The sequence below is a fragment of the Carcharhinus amblyrhynchos genome, chromosome 16 (genome assembly GCF_965287045.1).
Source record: "Carcharhinus amblyrhynchos chromosome 16, sCarAmb.v2.hapA, whole genome shotgun sequence".
Classification (NCBI taxonomy): domain Eukaryota; kingdom Metazoa; phylum Chordata; class Chondrichthyes; order Carcharhiniformes; family Carcharhinidae; genus Carcharhinus; species Carcharhinus amblyrhynchos.
Genome location: NC_137339.1, coordinates 34,031,510 through 34,047,344, shown reverse-complemented (window position 1 = coordinate 34,047,344; position 15,835 = coordinate 34,031,510). Strand labels below are relative to the sequence as shown.

The 15,835-nt window shown below is 41.5% G+C and overlaps 1 protein-coding gene across 1 annotated transcript in view; it reads right to left on the bottom strand.

The window, feature by feature from the left end:
- Window positions 1–15,835, bottom strand: part of LOC145354088 (sodium- and chloride-dependent neutral and basic amino acid transporter B(0+)-like) — a 99,364-nt gene that overhangs the window by 11,332 nt on the left and 72,197 nt on the right. Inside the window, exons 11-13 of the mRNA XM_080205219.1 lie at window positions 6,846–6,945; window positions 2,979–3,088; window positions 2,705–2,875 (exon numbers count right to left, since the gene is read on the bottom strand). Coding sequence (XP_080061345.1) covers window positions 2,705–2,875; window positions 2,979–3,088; window positions 6,846–6,945 — 381 coding nt within the window. The remainder of the gene's footprint in view (window positions 1–2,704; window positions 2,876–2,978; window positions 3,089–6,845; window positions 6,946–15,835) is intronic.

The window sequence follows — 15,835 nt, the reverse complement described above, 5'->3', positions numbered from 1 at the left end:
AGCATATCTCAGCTGAGCCTTGCTCTCCATGTTCTGAACTGCAAATTATTAGGGTTCCCCTTCAATCGACCCAAAAGAGCAGTAGCCATCTCCTCCCACAAGGCCTAAGACTCCTCCCCGGTGAATTTTTCAAGGTTATTTTTTAACTGCGTCATTCTATTGGCTGCCAAAATGGTGCCACTCTGCTTTTGCTATGAGACCAGCTTCCAAAGCCCTCTCCCATCATCCAAATCCCTCCTATTAAGCTGGAAGAGCATTACGTGTAAGTTTCCGTTACACCAATCACTCTCCTGCCTCCCCCTTTAACCATGGAACACATTGTAATCCTTATGGATAAACTGATTCTCTCCTGACCTATTATTTGTGAATGTCCTGATGTCCCATATCAACTTCACCCTTCCCCATCAATCGATGGGGAGCATGGCGGCACAGTGGTTAGCACTGTTGCCTCAAAGTACCAGGGACTTTGGTCACTGTCTGTGCGGAGTCTGCATGTTCTCCCCACGACTGTGTAGGTTTCCCCAGGGTGCTCTGGTTTCCTCCCACAGTCCAAAAGACATGCTGGTTAGGTGTGCTGACATGCTAAATTCTCCCTCAGTGTACCTGAATACAGACCAGACTGTGGTAACTAGGGGATTTTCACAGTAACTACATTTAAGTGTTAACGTAAATCTACTAATAAATAGATTCAAAATTTTGGCGCTATGCACAGTTACCTCCTGAGACATGCCCTGCCATGAAATCAAGTGTCCTTCTTACCTACCAGCTCTCCATTTACAGACTGATTTATCACTGACTGTGGCTGTGTCATTTGCCACCCAGTATCAAGTCAGCAACTTCCGGGACCCAAATGTGTGAGGGATTGATCATGTCCTGCATGCAACATGCTGTACATGACTGACAGAGCATAGACATCCCCAACCCCTTCTCCCTAGACTGGAACCAAGACATGCATGCCAGGCACAGCCATGTAGAGTGGTGCACACTGCTTGAGAACTGCCTTTGATTTCTGGCCCTGAGTACAATATGCACAGTCTCAGGATTGCCTCTCACTTATCCCCCCTCTCCCTTTAACTCCAGCCCTATTCATGTGTTCCCTCCCCCTTTTCCCTCCTATGTTCCAGTCAGTTAACCCTTGGCCCCTCTGAACTGATGTGTCTTTGTTCACCCTTTCTCTCCTGGGCTCTAGTCACATCCATCACCCCTCTCAATCAAGCACGTATCTTCCAGCCCCTTCCCTTGCCTCTGCCCAGTAGCGACACCCACAATGCTGTCGTGAAAGGAGTTCCAGGGTTTTGACCCAACGATAATGAAGGAACTGCAAAATAGCTCTAAATCAGGATGGTGTGTGACTTCAATGGAAACTTGTAGGTGCCGGTGTTCCTGCGCAGCTGCTGCCCTTATCCTTCCAGGTGGTAAATTTTGTTGGTTTGGAAGGTGCTGTCAAAGGAATTAAAAGGACAGTCAGCATGGATTTGTCAAGGGAGTGTTGTGCCTGACTAACCTGATTGTATCTGAGGTACTAACAAGAAATGTCATTATGTGTAATCTCCATGACTTTAAATTAGTTTGCTAAGCTTCAACTCACATGGTAGACTGGTCAAAAAGGATAAAGCTCTTGGGAACAAGGTAAAAGTGTCAAAGTAGATCCACAATTAATTCAGAGGAAGGGAAAACTCAGAATTAACAGGTATTCTGGTGACCAGAAGGTTGTTTCTAATGGGGTGCAAACTGAAATTTTGCTTCTTCTGGTATTTAGAATTACATGTAGGGATTCTGTCAAAGAATTCTGCAGATAATTCAGAAATTAGTTAGGTAACTGATAGTGAGGAAGAAATCTGTAGGCTGAAGGAAGATTCCAATGGACTAGTCGGGTAGGAAAATATATTTCAATCTGGAGATGTGTGAGGTAACGCAGTTGGGAAGACACAAAGGCATGGAATGCATAATAAATTGTCATTTATGGAAAAGTGCAGAAGAACAGAGGGAACTCTGGAGTGCATGTCCACAGATCCCTGAATATACCAGGGTAGGTCACTATGATGATAAAAGAGCATATGAGATATTTTATTAACTCAGGCATAAAATGTAAGAATTGGGAGGTTATGTAATAAATATATTAAAAGATTTCTAGGCCACAGCTAGAGTACAGAGTAAATTCAGCTCACAATATTACAAACAGGATGTGATATTACAAGAAATTATGCAGAGCAGATTTAGAAGGATATTGACAGGACTGAAAATTTTAGCTCTGAGCAAAGAATTGATAGGTTAGGGTTCTTTTTATTGGAACAGAGAGGCTGTTTAATTGAGTTCTTAAAGAGATTATTTAGTTGAGGTTCTTAAAATTAAGTGAGGCCTAGATAGAGTGCATAAGAGGGCCTCTTAGTAGAGAGGTCAATCACAGGGGCCACAGATTTAAAATAATTGGCAGAGGATTAAAGGGGAATTCTTTTCGCCTTTAGGCAGATGGAAATCTGGAACTCTCTGTCTGAAAGGGGAATAGAACCAGAAGCTGTCAATGTATTTATAAAGTACTTGGATCTGGAATTGAAGTGTCATAACCTACAAGGTTACAATCCAAAAACTGTAAAAGGAAATTAATCCAGCTTTTTTAGTTGATACAGGAACCGTGAGCCAAATGGTTTACTTCTCCTGTGCCATTAACTTCCATGATTAAATACAAATATAATTGTTTCCTTACCTCATACAAGTTGGAGCCTTTAGCTTGTGCAATTTTCGTAATTGCCAGAATGGGGATCCAAATCGCACAGAAGAAAAATACACCCCAGCCAAGTAATATTGCCCACATTGGGTACTCAAACATTCCATATTGTGGTGGAACAAATGTAACTGATGACCAGATTAAGATTGCCTGTTTGAAGTGATTCCATAAAGATCAGACATAGAATGAAAAAGTATTCATGAATTTGTTTTTCTTTAAGTTTAAATCACTCAAAGATGTAACCTTTTCTTACCATTATTAGACAAGGAGAAATAAAAAACCAACACATTCTCCACCACAGCCAGAAGAGCCAGCTCTTCTTACCAATCATCATCTCAATGTCCATGATGAATCTGTTTCCCCCTGTGAATGATACAAAGACAAATAAATCACTCTTTATAATTTGTTCCAGTTAGTTTGATTGCTCTAGTTGTGCATTTCATCAAACATCAGTGTAACAAAACAGTTACTCAATTTGCCAACTTTGGGTGAAAAAATAAGAATGTGAACAACACAATCTATTACTAAGGTACAAGAGAGCCAGAAACTTATAGTGTCATAATAATGAGAAATTGTAATTGAGTGAGATCTACCTACAAATAGCTAACCAAAAAACATATTAAACTTTTTAAAGAGTACAAGGAAACACACTGAGCAAAAATGACTGCCATGAGTCATTTTGGCCAGGATTTTATTATTGTGTTGGATGTGTGATGTGGTCAGAAAGTGGAGCATGAAGTGATTAATGCGATTGGCATTGGTTTTCATGACCAGGGCCTTTTTATGACAATAGGATTTCCGGCGCGGTCAGTTTGTCGCCGGAAATGAGTGAAAGGCGGGTTAATTTATTGAAATGAGCATTTAAATGATATTAGCAGCCGGGTGCTCAATAGTCCAGGCTTGACCTTGCCGGGAGAAGTTCTCACCAGAGAGGAATAGACACGTTCCCCATGAATGTTGATTTGGAATCAGAAGCCATTGAGGCCCCCCGGGGAGACCAAGGGTAAGGGGAAGGGTGGTGGGCAGTGCCACACTGGCACCAGGGCAATGGCCATCGGGCACCTGGGCAATGCCCACTGGGCATTGGGGAGGGGCCAGTGGGAGTAGGCCAAATGAGGGAAAGTGGGGGTGGGGTAATGGGGATGGGTCCACTGCCACACTGCAGCGATTGGTGGAGGGAAGACAGCAGGCCACGATCAGTGGGGAAAGGCAGCTAGTCCGTGTTTGGTGGGGGAAGCGTGTCTGCAATTGGTCTGGGCAGCAAGGGGTTTGGTGGGTGCTGCATCTATGGCTGCAGGCCCCTGTGATTGCAGTAGGGGAGCTGCTTCAGGCTGCCTGCAGTAGCAGGGGCATAACAGCTCTCTCTTTGTCTGTCATATCCCTGCTGCTGCTAATGCACATGTGCAGCATCAGAGGCCTGCACATACGCACTACCTCTCTCTGCAGGTTTTTGGCACATTAAGCTCCACCCATAGGCTTTTGCAGCAAGCAACAGGCGCGCTCAGAATTTTGCAGCTGGAGAGTGAGTGTGTGTGTGTGTGTGTGTGTGTGTGTGTTGGGGGGGTGGGGACCTAAAATCATACCCAAAAATTGGATGTGGAACATTCTCAGTTCCATGCCCATCTGGCACTTAGACTTAAAATGATAAAATTACAGCTCCTTGTGTGGATTGTAAATTGACCTTTTCTGGAAAGTTAGTACATGAATATGGATTGTATTGCTGACAAATGTTGCTTATGGAATGCCACATCTGAGGTTTTCAAAAAAGGGACTCTTGAAAAGATGGTGTTAACAATGCAAAGTGCTGGACTTCATTGTAATTTTGTCAAGACATTGGGAACTGCTAACCAGCCAGATATCCAACAGACATTCAAAATTCTACGTGAAGGATAAACTAACCCCATCTCCTGCTGTTTCTTACTATCTTGAAATGTGTTGAAAGTTTCTGAGATGAAAGATGAAAAACGTAATTACTTATTCAACAACAATGACTGCAACATGTTAACTGAATTTCTTCTTGGAATAGACAGACAGGAGGTTTATTAATTGGTCTTGCCAAGTCACATACAGATAGAGCCATCAAAGTAAACTGGAAACACTGTTGAAAGAAGCAGTAAGGAATCTCTCTCTCTCTCTGAAGTAAAGGTTATCTCCAGCAAAGTGCAGTAACCTGAACCTAGTTCAATTCTAGGATTTTAAAGGAAGCCAGCTAATTTTAAACCTCCATCTCATATTTAACCACATTCTGATTTCCATTAAGTTACTGTATTTGCATGGTAAATATGGCACAGAGAATCAAGCACTTTAATTAACAGCATAAGTAACCCTTTAAAAACATAATTGCTAATCAATGTCTCTTGCCCAGAAATGATTATCTGTGGGAATTTTATTCCTTCACATTGTGGGGAGATGTGAAAAATGTCAAATCCTACAATTTTTTCTTACTTTTTCTGTCTGTTCCTTTTTTCTTGCTCTTAATCCAATCTTTACTCCCCTCTCTTTATTTCACTCCTTTTACCTGATTTGACACTCAATTTGCCAACCTCTTTCTTAGAACTTCCTCTGTTTATTGTTCCAACATTTAATCTCGCATAAGGAAATAAACAGCATGCCCTATTGTTCAGGTTTCAACCCTTGCCATAATACCAAAATGGCTTCTATTGAAGTCAGATATGATATTATATTGACTGTGACAAAGACCTACATCTCCTTATCCTTCTCAACCTGTCTGTAGCCTTTAATGCTATTGACTACACCATTTTCCTTCAATCCATCCCCACCATGACCCAGATGCATAGAACTGTGCTCACCTGGTTCTATTATTTATTCAACCAAACTCAGAAAATCACCTCTATTCTTCTAATCTTGCTCTTTCACTGTTATCTCTGGTGACCCCCATGGATCTATCCTTCTGTGTCTTCTGTTTCTTGTCTATATGCTGCCCCTTAAAGACATTACCCAATAACACACTGGGTTCCACTTGTACACTGACTAAAACACAGCTCCAACTCACCACTCGCAAATGTATACTGCCTCCTGTCACATTGCAGGTCAACACTGAATACTTGATCAACAGAAATTTCCTCCAACCAAACATTGGAAGTGCCAGAATGTCAATGCTAGGTACAAACTCTTTCTCTATCTATCAAATTTTTGACCATTTCCCTCCCTGGGAGCTTCTCTAGGCTGAATCAGACTGTTCTGGAACATGCCTATTTCAAGCTCTTTGTTGGTCTTCACACCTGTCTCATCGCACCTGCTGTCAAAACCTTCATCCATTCCTTTGTTACACCTAGTCTAGACTATTCCAATGGAATTCTTGCCACTCTCTCATGGTCTAAACCTGACCATGAGCAGTGATGTACGTTCTCATCCTAATTTTCAAATCCTTCCATAGTCTCACCTTGCCTTATTTCTGTAATGTCTTACAGCTCTACGATCTTCTGTGATATATATGCTCTTCAATTCAGGCCTCTTAAGTTTCTTTGATTTTAGTTGCTCTACCATATGAAGCTAAGGTCTGAAATTCTGGGATTTCTTCATTAAACCTCTCCACCTCTCTTTCTTCCTCTAAAATACTTCTTATAACTAATCACTCGGTCATACTTCCTAATATCTCTTTATGTGGCTTGGTGTGTGATAATGCTCCTGTGAAGAACCTGAGCACATTTTATCATGTTAAAAACACTGGCCTGATGGGACCCTTTGCAGGAGATTTAGTGGCAAAACAAAAAGTTAATTGACTTTCAATGGGAGTGGACAATCCCAGTGTTGACCGGGCTGAAAAATCCACCCACTATATAAATACAAGTTACTGTTGTTCAGCATGGTCCCAAATTCTCTGTTGCCTCTACTAACTTGCACCAACGGCAACTTTGTGGGCAAGTCTTCCTTAAAACCTAAATGTGCACAAGCAAGTCTAACTCATGGTCACACTGTGAGATGGTCTGCTCCAGAAAAATATTATCCATAACTTCAAATTGAATAAGTAAACTGACATTTGTCAGTCACCAAATTCATTTATCCTATCCAATTGCTTGGTCCATCCTTGGAGGAATAAAAAAAACACTCTTTGCATTTAAGGATGCTATTATCTTTAATGAGATTGCATCATACTTACCATAGATGAAGATTATACCAATGAGTTCAAACAAAGTAGTTGTAAGAAGAATCAAATCAGTGGTGAAATGATCAATTAATTGCACCCAGTAAATTCCAGCCTAAACAGATAACATTGGCAAAAATACTAAGAAAATCATACTACTCAAAATTTGTACTTTACCAAATTACAAATCAGCTAGTTTTCATTGAACTACACTGTAGAATCTTTGACAAAATGTGTCAGTAATCTCATGGCTAGAATTTTTCGCCATTCAGGTCAGTGAGATTCTCTGGTCCCATCCACTGATCGGAGACTTGGCTAAGTGCCAACAGCAATTTTGTGGGTAATTTTTTTAGAAGTCTAAATGTGTACAAGCAAGTCTAAGTAATGGGTCACACTTGCAGTGATGGGCGTGAACAGCCGGAAAATTCTGGCCCTTGTCATCATTACAGTTTCAAATTATTTTGCTGCCATTGTCCTTTGAAGTACTGCATAGCAATAATAAAAACCAAAACATTTAACTAGATTACCTCATAGCCATGCTCATCAACAACATGGACCATTTCCTCTAATATCAAGCTCAGTAAATACATCCAACTGCATGTATAGCTGGTATAAGCAAAAATATACAGAAAAACTGAAATTGCCAGAAAACTGATGGAAAGCCGTTCACATTTGACACAATTATGTATTCAGTAAGTCTGGAAGGATCAGTTATTCATTATCAGTTAGGTTTTAGCCTCAATTGTACATCATTTAAACACACGTTTGCCTTAGCTCTCCAAAAGAAACAATAAAGGCACTGTTAGACTACTGGTTAATCTGTAGACCACCAATCAACAGGAAAGACATAATAGAAGAAAATTTATACCGTTTACAAAGAGTAGATGGAGATTAATTGCTCACATTGGTGAAGTGGCTAAGAAATAGAAAATGCAATTTAAGGTAAATGCAGAAGAGCCAAATGTCTGAGGGTATGGTGGTAGCAAATTCAATTGTGGCATTTAAAAGGGAATTGAATTCACACCTGAAGAGGAACAAAATGTGGTACTATGGAGAATGGGTTGGGATTAGCTGAGCCAAATGACCTGCATCTCTGCTCGAACCATTTTATGATTCTATGATATTCTTTGGAAGACAACAGTTGCAGTCACTTCTTCTGATGGATTATTTGCATTCTGAATCTGGAAATTATTAATAGATCACTCTTATAATGTATTTTTACTTTAGGTGCAAAATAGAATTTGCTACAACCTGCATAAAGAGGCACTGCCAATGATTCTGTCATTCAAATTTCATGGCCATGTGGTACAAGGAAAATGTACATTAGTTTTTCATACGCATAGAATTGATTAGCATTTCTCATTTAAGTATGCAGGGCATATTCACTGAATTGTGTAAATACTTGATTTTCTGTTAGGAAATTACTGAATTTAGTAAATTTTTTTATTCTTTACAAATAAACAAGCCATATTATAGGGCAGGAATTACTGTCAATGCCGTCGCGACATGAATACTTAACAAATTAATTGAACAAATTGAAGGAAGCCCATCAGGCATTCATACAATAACAATAACTTCCCATTCATAAATCAGATGAATGTTTAACAACCTCTAATGGGACAATTTTTTCAGCAATCTCAGGGGAACTAGGAACGGGCCTGGAATCGATCCCTGTAAAGTGTTCGCTGGCAAAGACATATTACCATATTTTAGTTATTTAAACAAACTGGTACAAATCAAATTGAGCCAGATTAGTAAATACAGTTAACAGAAGTACTTTAGAGAAATGAAACTAGAACCGACAGAAATCCTTGCAACATCTAGCAATTAAATATTACACTCCCAAACAAATCACCAGTTTTGATTTTAACTCTATAATACTTACATACTCTATTCATTAATGGACTGTTGAATGAATACATGGGGGTGCAGTTTCAAAAGATCGGGGAAACTAAATGGCCCAAACATGGATCGAAGATCTGCATCATCTATTCTTTTAAATTCATTCACAGAATTGCCGGCTATGCCAACTTATATTGCCCATCCCTAATTGCCCTTGAGATGGTGAGCTGCTATCTTGCAGTGCTGCAGTCCATGTGGCGTATGTAAACCCACAGCCTTTAGGGAGGGAGTTCCAGGATTTTGACACCGTGACAATGACAGAACTGCAATATATTTCCAAGTCAGGATGGGGAGTGGTTTGGAGGTGAATCCTCATGTGCCAGATTTTAGTGGTTATCTGTTTGAAGGGTGCTGTCTGAAGAGTCTTGGTGATCTTCTGGAGCGCATCTCATAGATGATACACACTGCTTTCACTGTCCTTTGGTGTTGGAGGGAATGAATGTTTGTGGAAGTGGCACTAATCAAGAAAGCTTCTTTGTCCTAAGCTTCTTGAGTGCTGTTAGCTATGTCAGTGATTAATAGTTACATTGGAGATGACTTAAACAGACCATTTCATCCCTCTAAGCACAGCAGGAGGTGCACCAATGGAGGCTATAGTCAGGAATTTGCCTGTAGATTCACAAGCTGCTTTTTTTTGCTTGGAGGTGGAATTATATTGAGTGGCAGAGAATTTTGGAGGAGGTTTTGTAAAATGTGAAGGTAGCTCAGGTGGGCTGAAAAATTTATTCCTTGATCTTTTTGGCACGGTGGCACAATGGTTAGCACTGCTGCCTCACAGCATCAGGGACCCCCAGGTTTGATTCCAACTTTGGGTGACTGCGTGAAGTTGCACATTCTCCTTGTTTCCGTGGATTCCGTCTGGATGCTCTGGTTTCCTCCCACGGTCCAAAGGTGTGCAGTTTAGATCGATTGGCCATGCTAAATTGCCCCTTGGTGTCCCATGATATATAAGTTATGGGAATTAATGAAGTAAATTAACGGGGTTAGGTGATAGGGCAGGGGTGGAAGTGGGGGTGAGCCTGGGTACAATGCTCTATCAGAGAGTAGGTGCAGACTCAATGGGCCAAATGGTCTCCTTCTGTACTGTAGGGATTCTATGATAATTTTCTACTAAAAAATTCTGATTATGCTGTTCTTACATCATTGTTTGGCTTCCCTTTCCGCAAATTCTAAATAAAACTACTGAGCATCTAACGCTACTACAAAAGAAGTCAATACTACTATTCAATATTCTTATTTAACATAATGAATGTGAACTTGAACAGTATTTTGCATAAATTCATCAAATCAAAAGATCAGAAATAGTGAACCGAACAATGGGAAAAATTTCATCGTAGCATTACAGCAGTTAAAGAACAGAATAGTTTGGAGGAATTTTGGATTAATCCACCATTAATCAGTACATGATGGTGGAAGAGAAAAAGCAACCATGGAAGATGAAACAACATTCGAGGAACATGATTAGGGGGTGGACTACCATAGGTATGAGAAACAATTGCAAGTTTTGCACATATTTTAAATACAATGCTTTTCCATTAAACAGTACTGTTTGTGTATGTGTTTAATGTGGTAAGTTGCCATTTTTATCCTCACTCTTTCCATGTTGGTTATGGACCTACGTATTACTACCTAGTGCTCCCAGTTTGAGGAAGTAGTACTGCTGAATGGCAGCAGTAATCTGGTGAACTACATAAGATACAGAAATACTTCTGATTGACCAACCACCTTTTGCCCCATTTGCTGTTGGACACAGCTACTTCTATTTACTTATTCATTCAGAGAATGTGGGCATTTCTGGCAAGGCCAACATTTCTTTCTCATCCTTAATTGTTCTTGAGAAGGAGGTAACTAATTCTCTTCTTAAAACAGGCCAATTCATGCGATAGAAATACTCTCACATTGCTGCTAGGTAAGACATTCAAAGATTTTGACCTCACGAATGCGATGGGGTGGCAATATATGTCCAAGTCAGGATGATGTGTCACTTGGATGGAAAGTTAGAGGTGGTGATGCTTCCATGCATCTATACCATCACTATCCTTCTAGCGGTAGAGGTCGTAGCGATGCTGTTGAAGACTTGCTGAATTTGTGTAGTTTACCTTTTAAACGGTAAGCACCATAACCATATTGTGCTTTTGTGGACGGATTTAATGTTTAAGATTGTTGATGGTGTGATGATCAAGCAGGCTACTTTGTCTTGGATGGTGCTAGGCTTTTTGAGCGTTCGAGCTGTAAATCATCCAGGTGAGTGAAGATCATTCCATCATATTCCTAATTTGTGCCTTGTACGTTGTGAAAAGGGCTTGGTATGTCACAACGTGAACCACTTGATGAAGAATATACAATCTCTTGTAGCTGTAGTATTTATATGGTTTGTCCAATTATGTTTTTGATTAATGGTGAACCCAAAATATTAATGCTGGCGATTCATCCTATTTTAATCTACACATTCCCCTTTGGTGACATGACCCAAAAATACTTCAGGTTCTATGTACATATTGATGAAAGCCAAGCTCTACTTCACTTAAGTCTGCCATTTATTCAAATTGTCAGACTGATTTCTTGGGTAGCCTAGTCAGCTAAAGGCATAGCATTAAAGATGGAACTATTAAATTGAAGTTGTGCAAGACAGCAGAAATGGAAGAACGTAATCTTGGCAATTTGTAGTACTGGAGTGGATTAGACAGATGAGTTAAGGCCATAGAGGGATTTGAAAAAAAGGATGATAATTTTAAATTAAAGGCGTTGCAAGAAAGGGAGTCAATGCAGACCAGCAAGCTATCATTTCGGTACCAAAGAAAAGCTAAGCAGCGTGCCTTAATGACTATCATCCAGTGGCTCTGACATCTATCATTATGAAGTGTTTTGAAAGGGTAGTCATCACACAAATCAATTCCAGCCTTCCAGACTGCCTTGATCCACTACAGTTTGCCTACTGCTGCAACAGGTCCACAGCATCTCCCTGGCTCTGCACTCAACCCTGGAACACCTAGATAACAATGACACCTCTGTCAGACTCCTGTTATTGATTACAGCTCAGCCTTCAACATCATTATTCCGATGAAACTCATCTCCAAACTCCAGGGCTAGGCCTCGGCTCCTCCCTCTACGGATGGATTCAGAACTTCCTAAACCGACAGACTACAATCAGTAAAGATACACAACACCTCTTTCACGATCACCCTCAATATCGGTGCACCACAAGTCTGTGTCCTCAGCCTCCTATCATACTCCTTATACACCTATGAATGTGTGGTCAAATTCCCCTCTAATTTGATTTTCAAGTTTGCTAATGACACTACCAAAGTGGGTCGGATCTCAAAACAATGAAGAGACAGAATACAGTATTGAAATAGAGAATCTGGTGAACTGGCGCGACAACAATAATCATAAGATCATCAGACATAGGAGCAGAATTAGGCCACTCAGCCCACTGAGTCTGCTCTACCATTCAATCATGGCTGGTATTTTTCTCATGCCCATTCTCCTGCTTTTTCCCCATAACCTCTGATCCCCTTATTAATCAAGAACCTATCTATCTCTGTCTTGAAGGCACTCAGTGACCTCGCCTCCACAGCGTTCTGCAGCAAAGAGTTCCACAGATTCACCACTCTCTGGTTGAAGAAATTCCTCCTCATCTCTGTTTTAAAGGATCGTCCCTTTAGTCTGAGGTTGTGCCTTTCGGTTCTAGCAGAAACACCTCTCCACTCTATCCAGGCCTTGCAGTATCCTGTAAGTTTCAATAAGATCCCCCTTTCTAAATGCCAATGAGTACAGGCCTCAACTGTTCCTCATATGACAAATTCTTCATTCCATGGATCATTCTTATGTCCCTCCTCTAGTTCCTTTCCAAGGCCAGCATATCCTTCCTTAGAGACGGGGCACAAAACAGTTCACAATACTCCAAATTGGGTCTAACCAGAGCCCTACACAGAGTCAGAAGTACATTCTTGCTCTTGTATTCTAGCCTTCCAAGTCCCTTTGGGCTTCTGATTTCCTAAGCATTTCCCCATTTAGAAAATAGTCTATGCCTCCATTCCTCCTTCTAAAGTGCATAATCTCACATTTCTCTACATTGTATTCCATCTGCCACTTCTTTGTCCACTCTCCTAATCTGTCCAAGTCCTTCTGCAGCTCCCCTACTTCCTCAATACTACCTGTCTCTCTACATATCTTTGTATTATCTGCAAACTTAGTAACAGTTCCTTCAATTCCTTCTTCCAAATCGTTAGTATATATTGTGAAAAGTTGTAGTCCCAGCACTGAGCCCTGAGACACACCACTCGTCACCGGCTGCATCCTGAAAAAGATCCCTTAATCCCCACTTTCTGCCTTCTGCCAGTCAGCCAATCCTCTATCCATGCCACGACCTTACTCCGAACACCACGGACTCAACTTATTTAACAGTTTCCTATGTGGCATCTTGTCAAAGGCTTTCTGGAAATCTAAATACATCACATCCACTGGTTCTCCTTCATCCAACTTCCATGTTACCTTCTCAAAGACCTCTAACAGATTTGTCAGACATAACTATCCCTTGATGAAGCCATGCTGACTCAGTCCTATTTTATCATGCACTTCCAAGTACCAGTTCCAACTGATGCGACAACAATAATCTCTCCCTCAATAGCAACAAAACGAAGGAGATAGTCATCGACTTCAGAAAGCATGGTGGAGAACATGCCCCTGTCTATCACAATGGGGATGATGTAGAAATGGTCGAGTGCTTCAAGTTTTTAGATGTCCAGACCATCAACAACCTGTCATGGTACACCCATGACCACACTATAGTCAACCACCAACACCTCTACTTTCTCAGAAAACTAAGGAAATGTGGCATGTCAGCTACGACTCTCACTAACTTTTACAGATGCACCATAGAAAGCATTCTTTTTGGTTGTATCACAGCTTGGTATGACTCTTGCTCTGCCCAAGACCGCAAGAAACTACAAAAGGTCATGAATGTAGCCCAATCCATTACACAAACCAGCCTCCCATCCATTGATTCTGTCTATACTTCCTGCTGCTTTGGAAAAGCAGCCAGCATAATTAAGACCCATGTACCCCAGACATACTCTCTTCCACCTTATTCTGTTGGCAAATAATGCAAAAGTCTGAGGTCACGTACCAACCGACTCAAGAATAGCTTCTTCGCTGCTGCCATCAGACTTTTGAATGAACATACCTTGCACTAAGTTGATCTTTCTCTATGAATGGAAAGCTTTGTCTGTATAGCATACAAGAAGCAATACCTTTCACTGCATTCTAATACATGTGACAATAATAAACCAAATTAAATCAAATCAAAGTAGTGATGGATGAAGGTCATTTGTGTGAGTCAGAACATAGACAGCACAAGGTTATGTGGTGTGGAGGTTAGGAGACCATCCAGGAGAGTCTTGGAATAGCTGAGTTTAAAGTTAACAAAGTTATGGATGAAAGTTTCAACAGTAGTTGAACTGATAGTAAAATCAGATTATGTTTCTTTTTATTCATTTTTAGGATGTGGGCATCACTGGCAAGGGCAGTATTTATTGTCCAGCCATAACTGTCATTGAAAACATGGTGATAAGCCACCATCATGAACTGTTGCAGCTCATGCGGTATAGCTACATCATCCTACAATTTTCTCTGTTGCAGTTTGATCAAACTGAACAGTTCATGATGAAGGCAAAATCCGGTGGATGCTGAAATTGAAATAAAAACTGAAAATGCGAGAAAATCTCAGCAGGATTGACAGCATCTGTGCAGAGAGAATAGAGCCAATGTTTCAAATCTGAATGATCCTTTATCAGTGCTAAAGACAAAGGAAGTAGGATGACATTTATACCATGAAAGTGAAGGGGGTGGGGGTGGGTTCTGTAATTGTTAAGAATGGCATTTTCTGTTTGTGTGAATAGTTTGTGAGGTTATTTCAGACAGCAGCTAAGAGTCAACCACCTTTCTGTGGATCTAGAGTCACATGTAGACCAGACAAGGGGAAGGGGGTGGCTGTATCCGGCCCGAGAGGTTTCTGTCAGAAGAGCTGGTTTGTTTTTCACTTTTTCTGCGCATGAGCAATTTCTGGCTTCGACCTGAGCTGCAGACAATCGGGTGAGTGAAGCCCCGTGTAGCCAGAAACAGACTAGCCCAAAATGTTAGAGACAGAAGGTGGAATTTTATGAGATTTCCTCTAAGTGTCCAGCTAGCCTGAAAATGGGAGAGTTCCAGATCCATTTTTTGGGTGAATTTTCACACTCAGATCTTATGCACTCTGTCTCTAAAAAGATGGACTAATCACTTTCTAGCCAGAGAGGCTGTGGACAGGATTTAATTCACCAGTCAGGTATTGCAGATATGTAAACCTCTGATGCTGTATATGCGCATCAACAGTAGCAGGAGTCTGACAGACAGGGAGACAGCTATCAGGCCCCTGCTACTGCAGGAAGTTCAAACAGCAACCCTCCCCTAGGGGGCCCACGGCCCGAGATGCAGACCCCTCCACTTCCTGGCCGCCCTGACTGATCGCGGATCCCTCCCTCCCCCATTGATCATGGCCCCACTACACTCCCCCCGATCGTGGACCCTCTCCCACTGCCATTGATTGCATGCAGAGTGACAGTGCGCCACCCCTCCCCTCACAGGTCTCGCCCCCATAGTTCACGCCACCCATAAGCTCCACCCCAGCACTGCCCCCTATATCCCCTGCTCCCATTGGCCCTATCCTCATAGGCCATGCCCACTGGCACTGCTCCCAGAGCCCTCACCCTCTATTGGCCCCAGTACCTGGCACTGTCTGGTAGGCATTGCCTATGTGCCAGGATTGCACTGCCAGCCTGGCACCGCCAAAGGGGCATTCTTGCCATGCACCCGGCTTCCTGGGGGACCTCAATTGCTTCCGGTATGACTGACGAGGCCAACACAACTGTTCCCATTCATGGGGAGCAGGCTTTTTCTTTGCTGGAGAGCACTAGGCTCACTAAACACATGCAAAACACCATTTCCATAAATTTAAAGAAATTAATCAACGTTTCGCTTGCGTCTGGCAAGAGGCTGACCGTGCTGGAATTCCAAGTGTCATAAAACGTGCCGGTCATGAAAACTGGCTCCAATCAAGTTAGCCT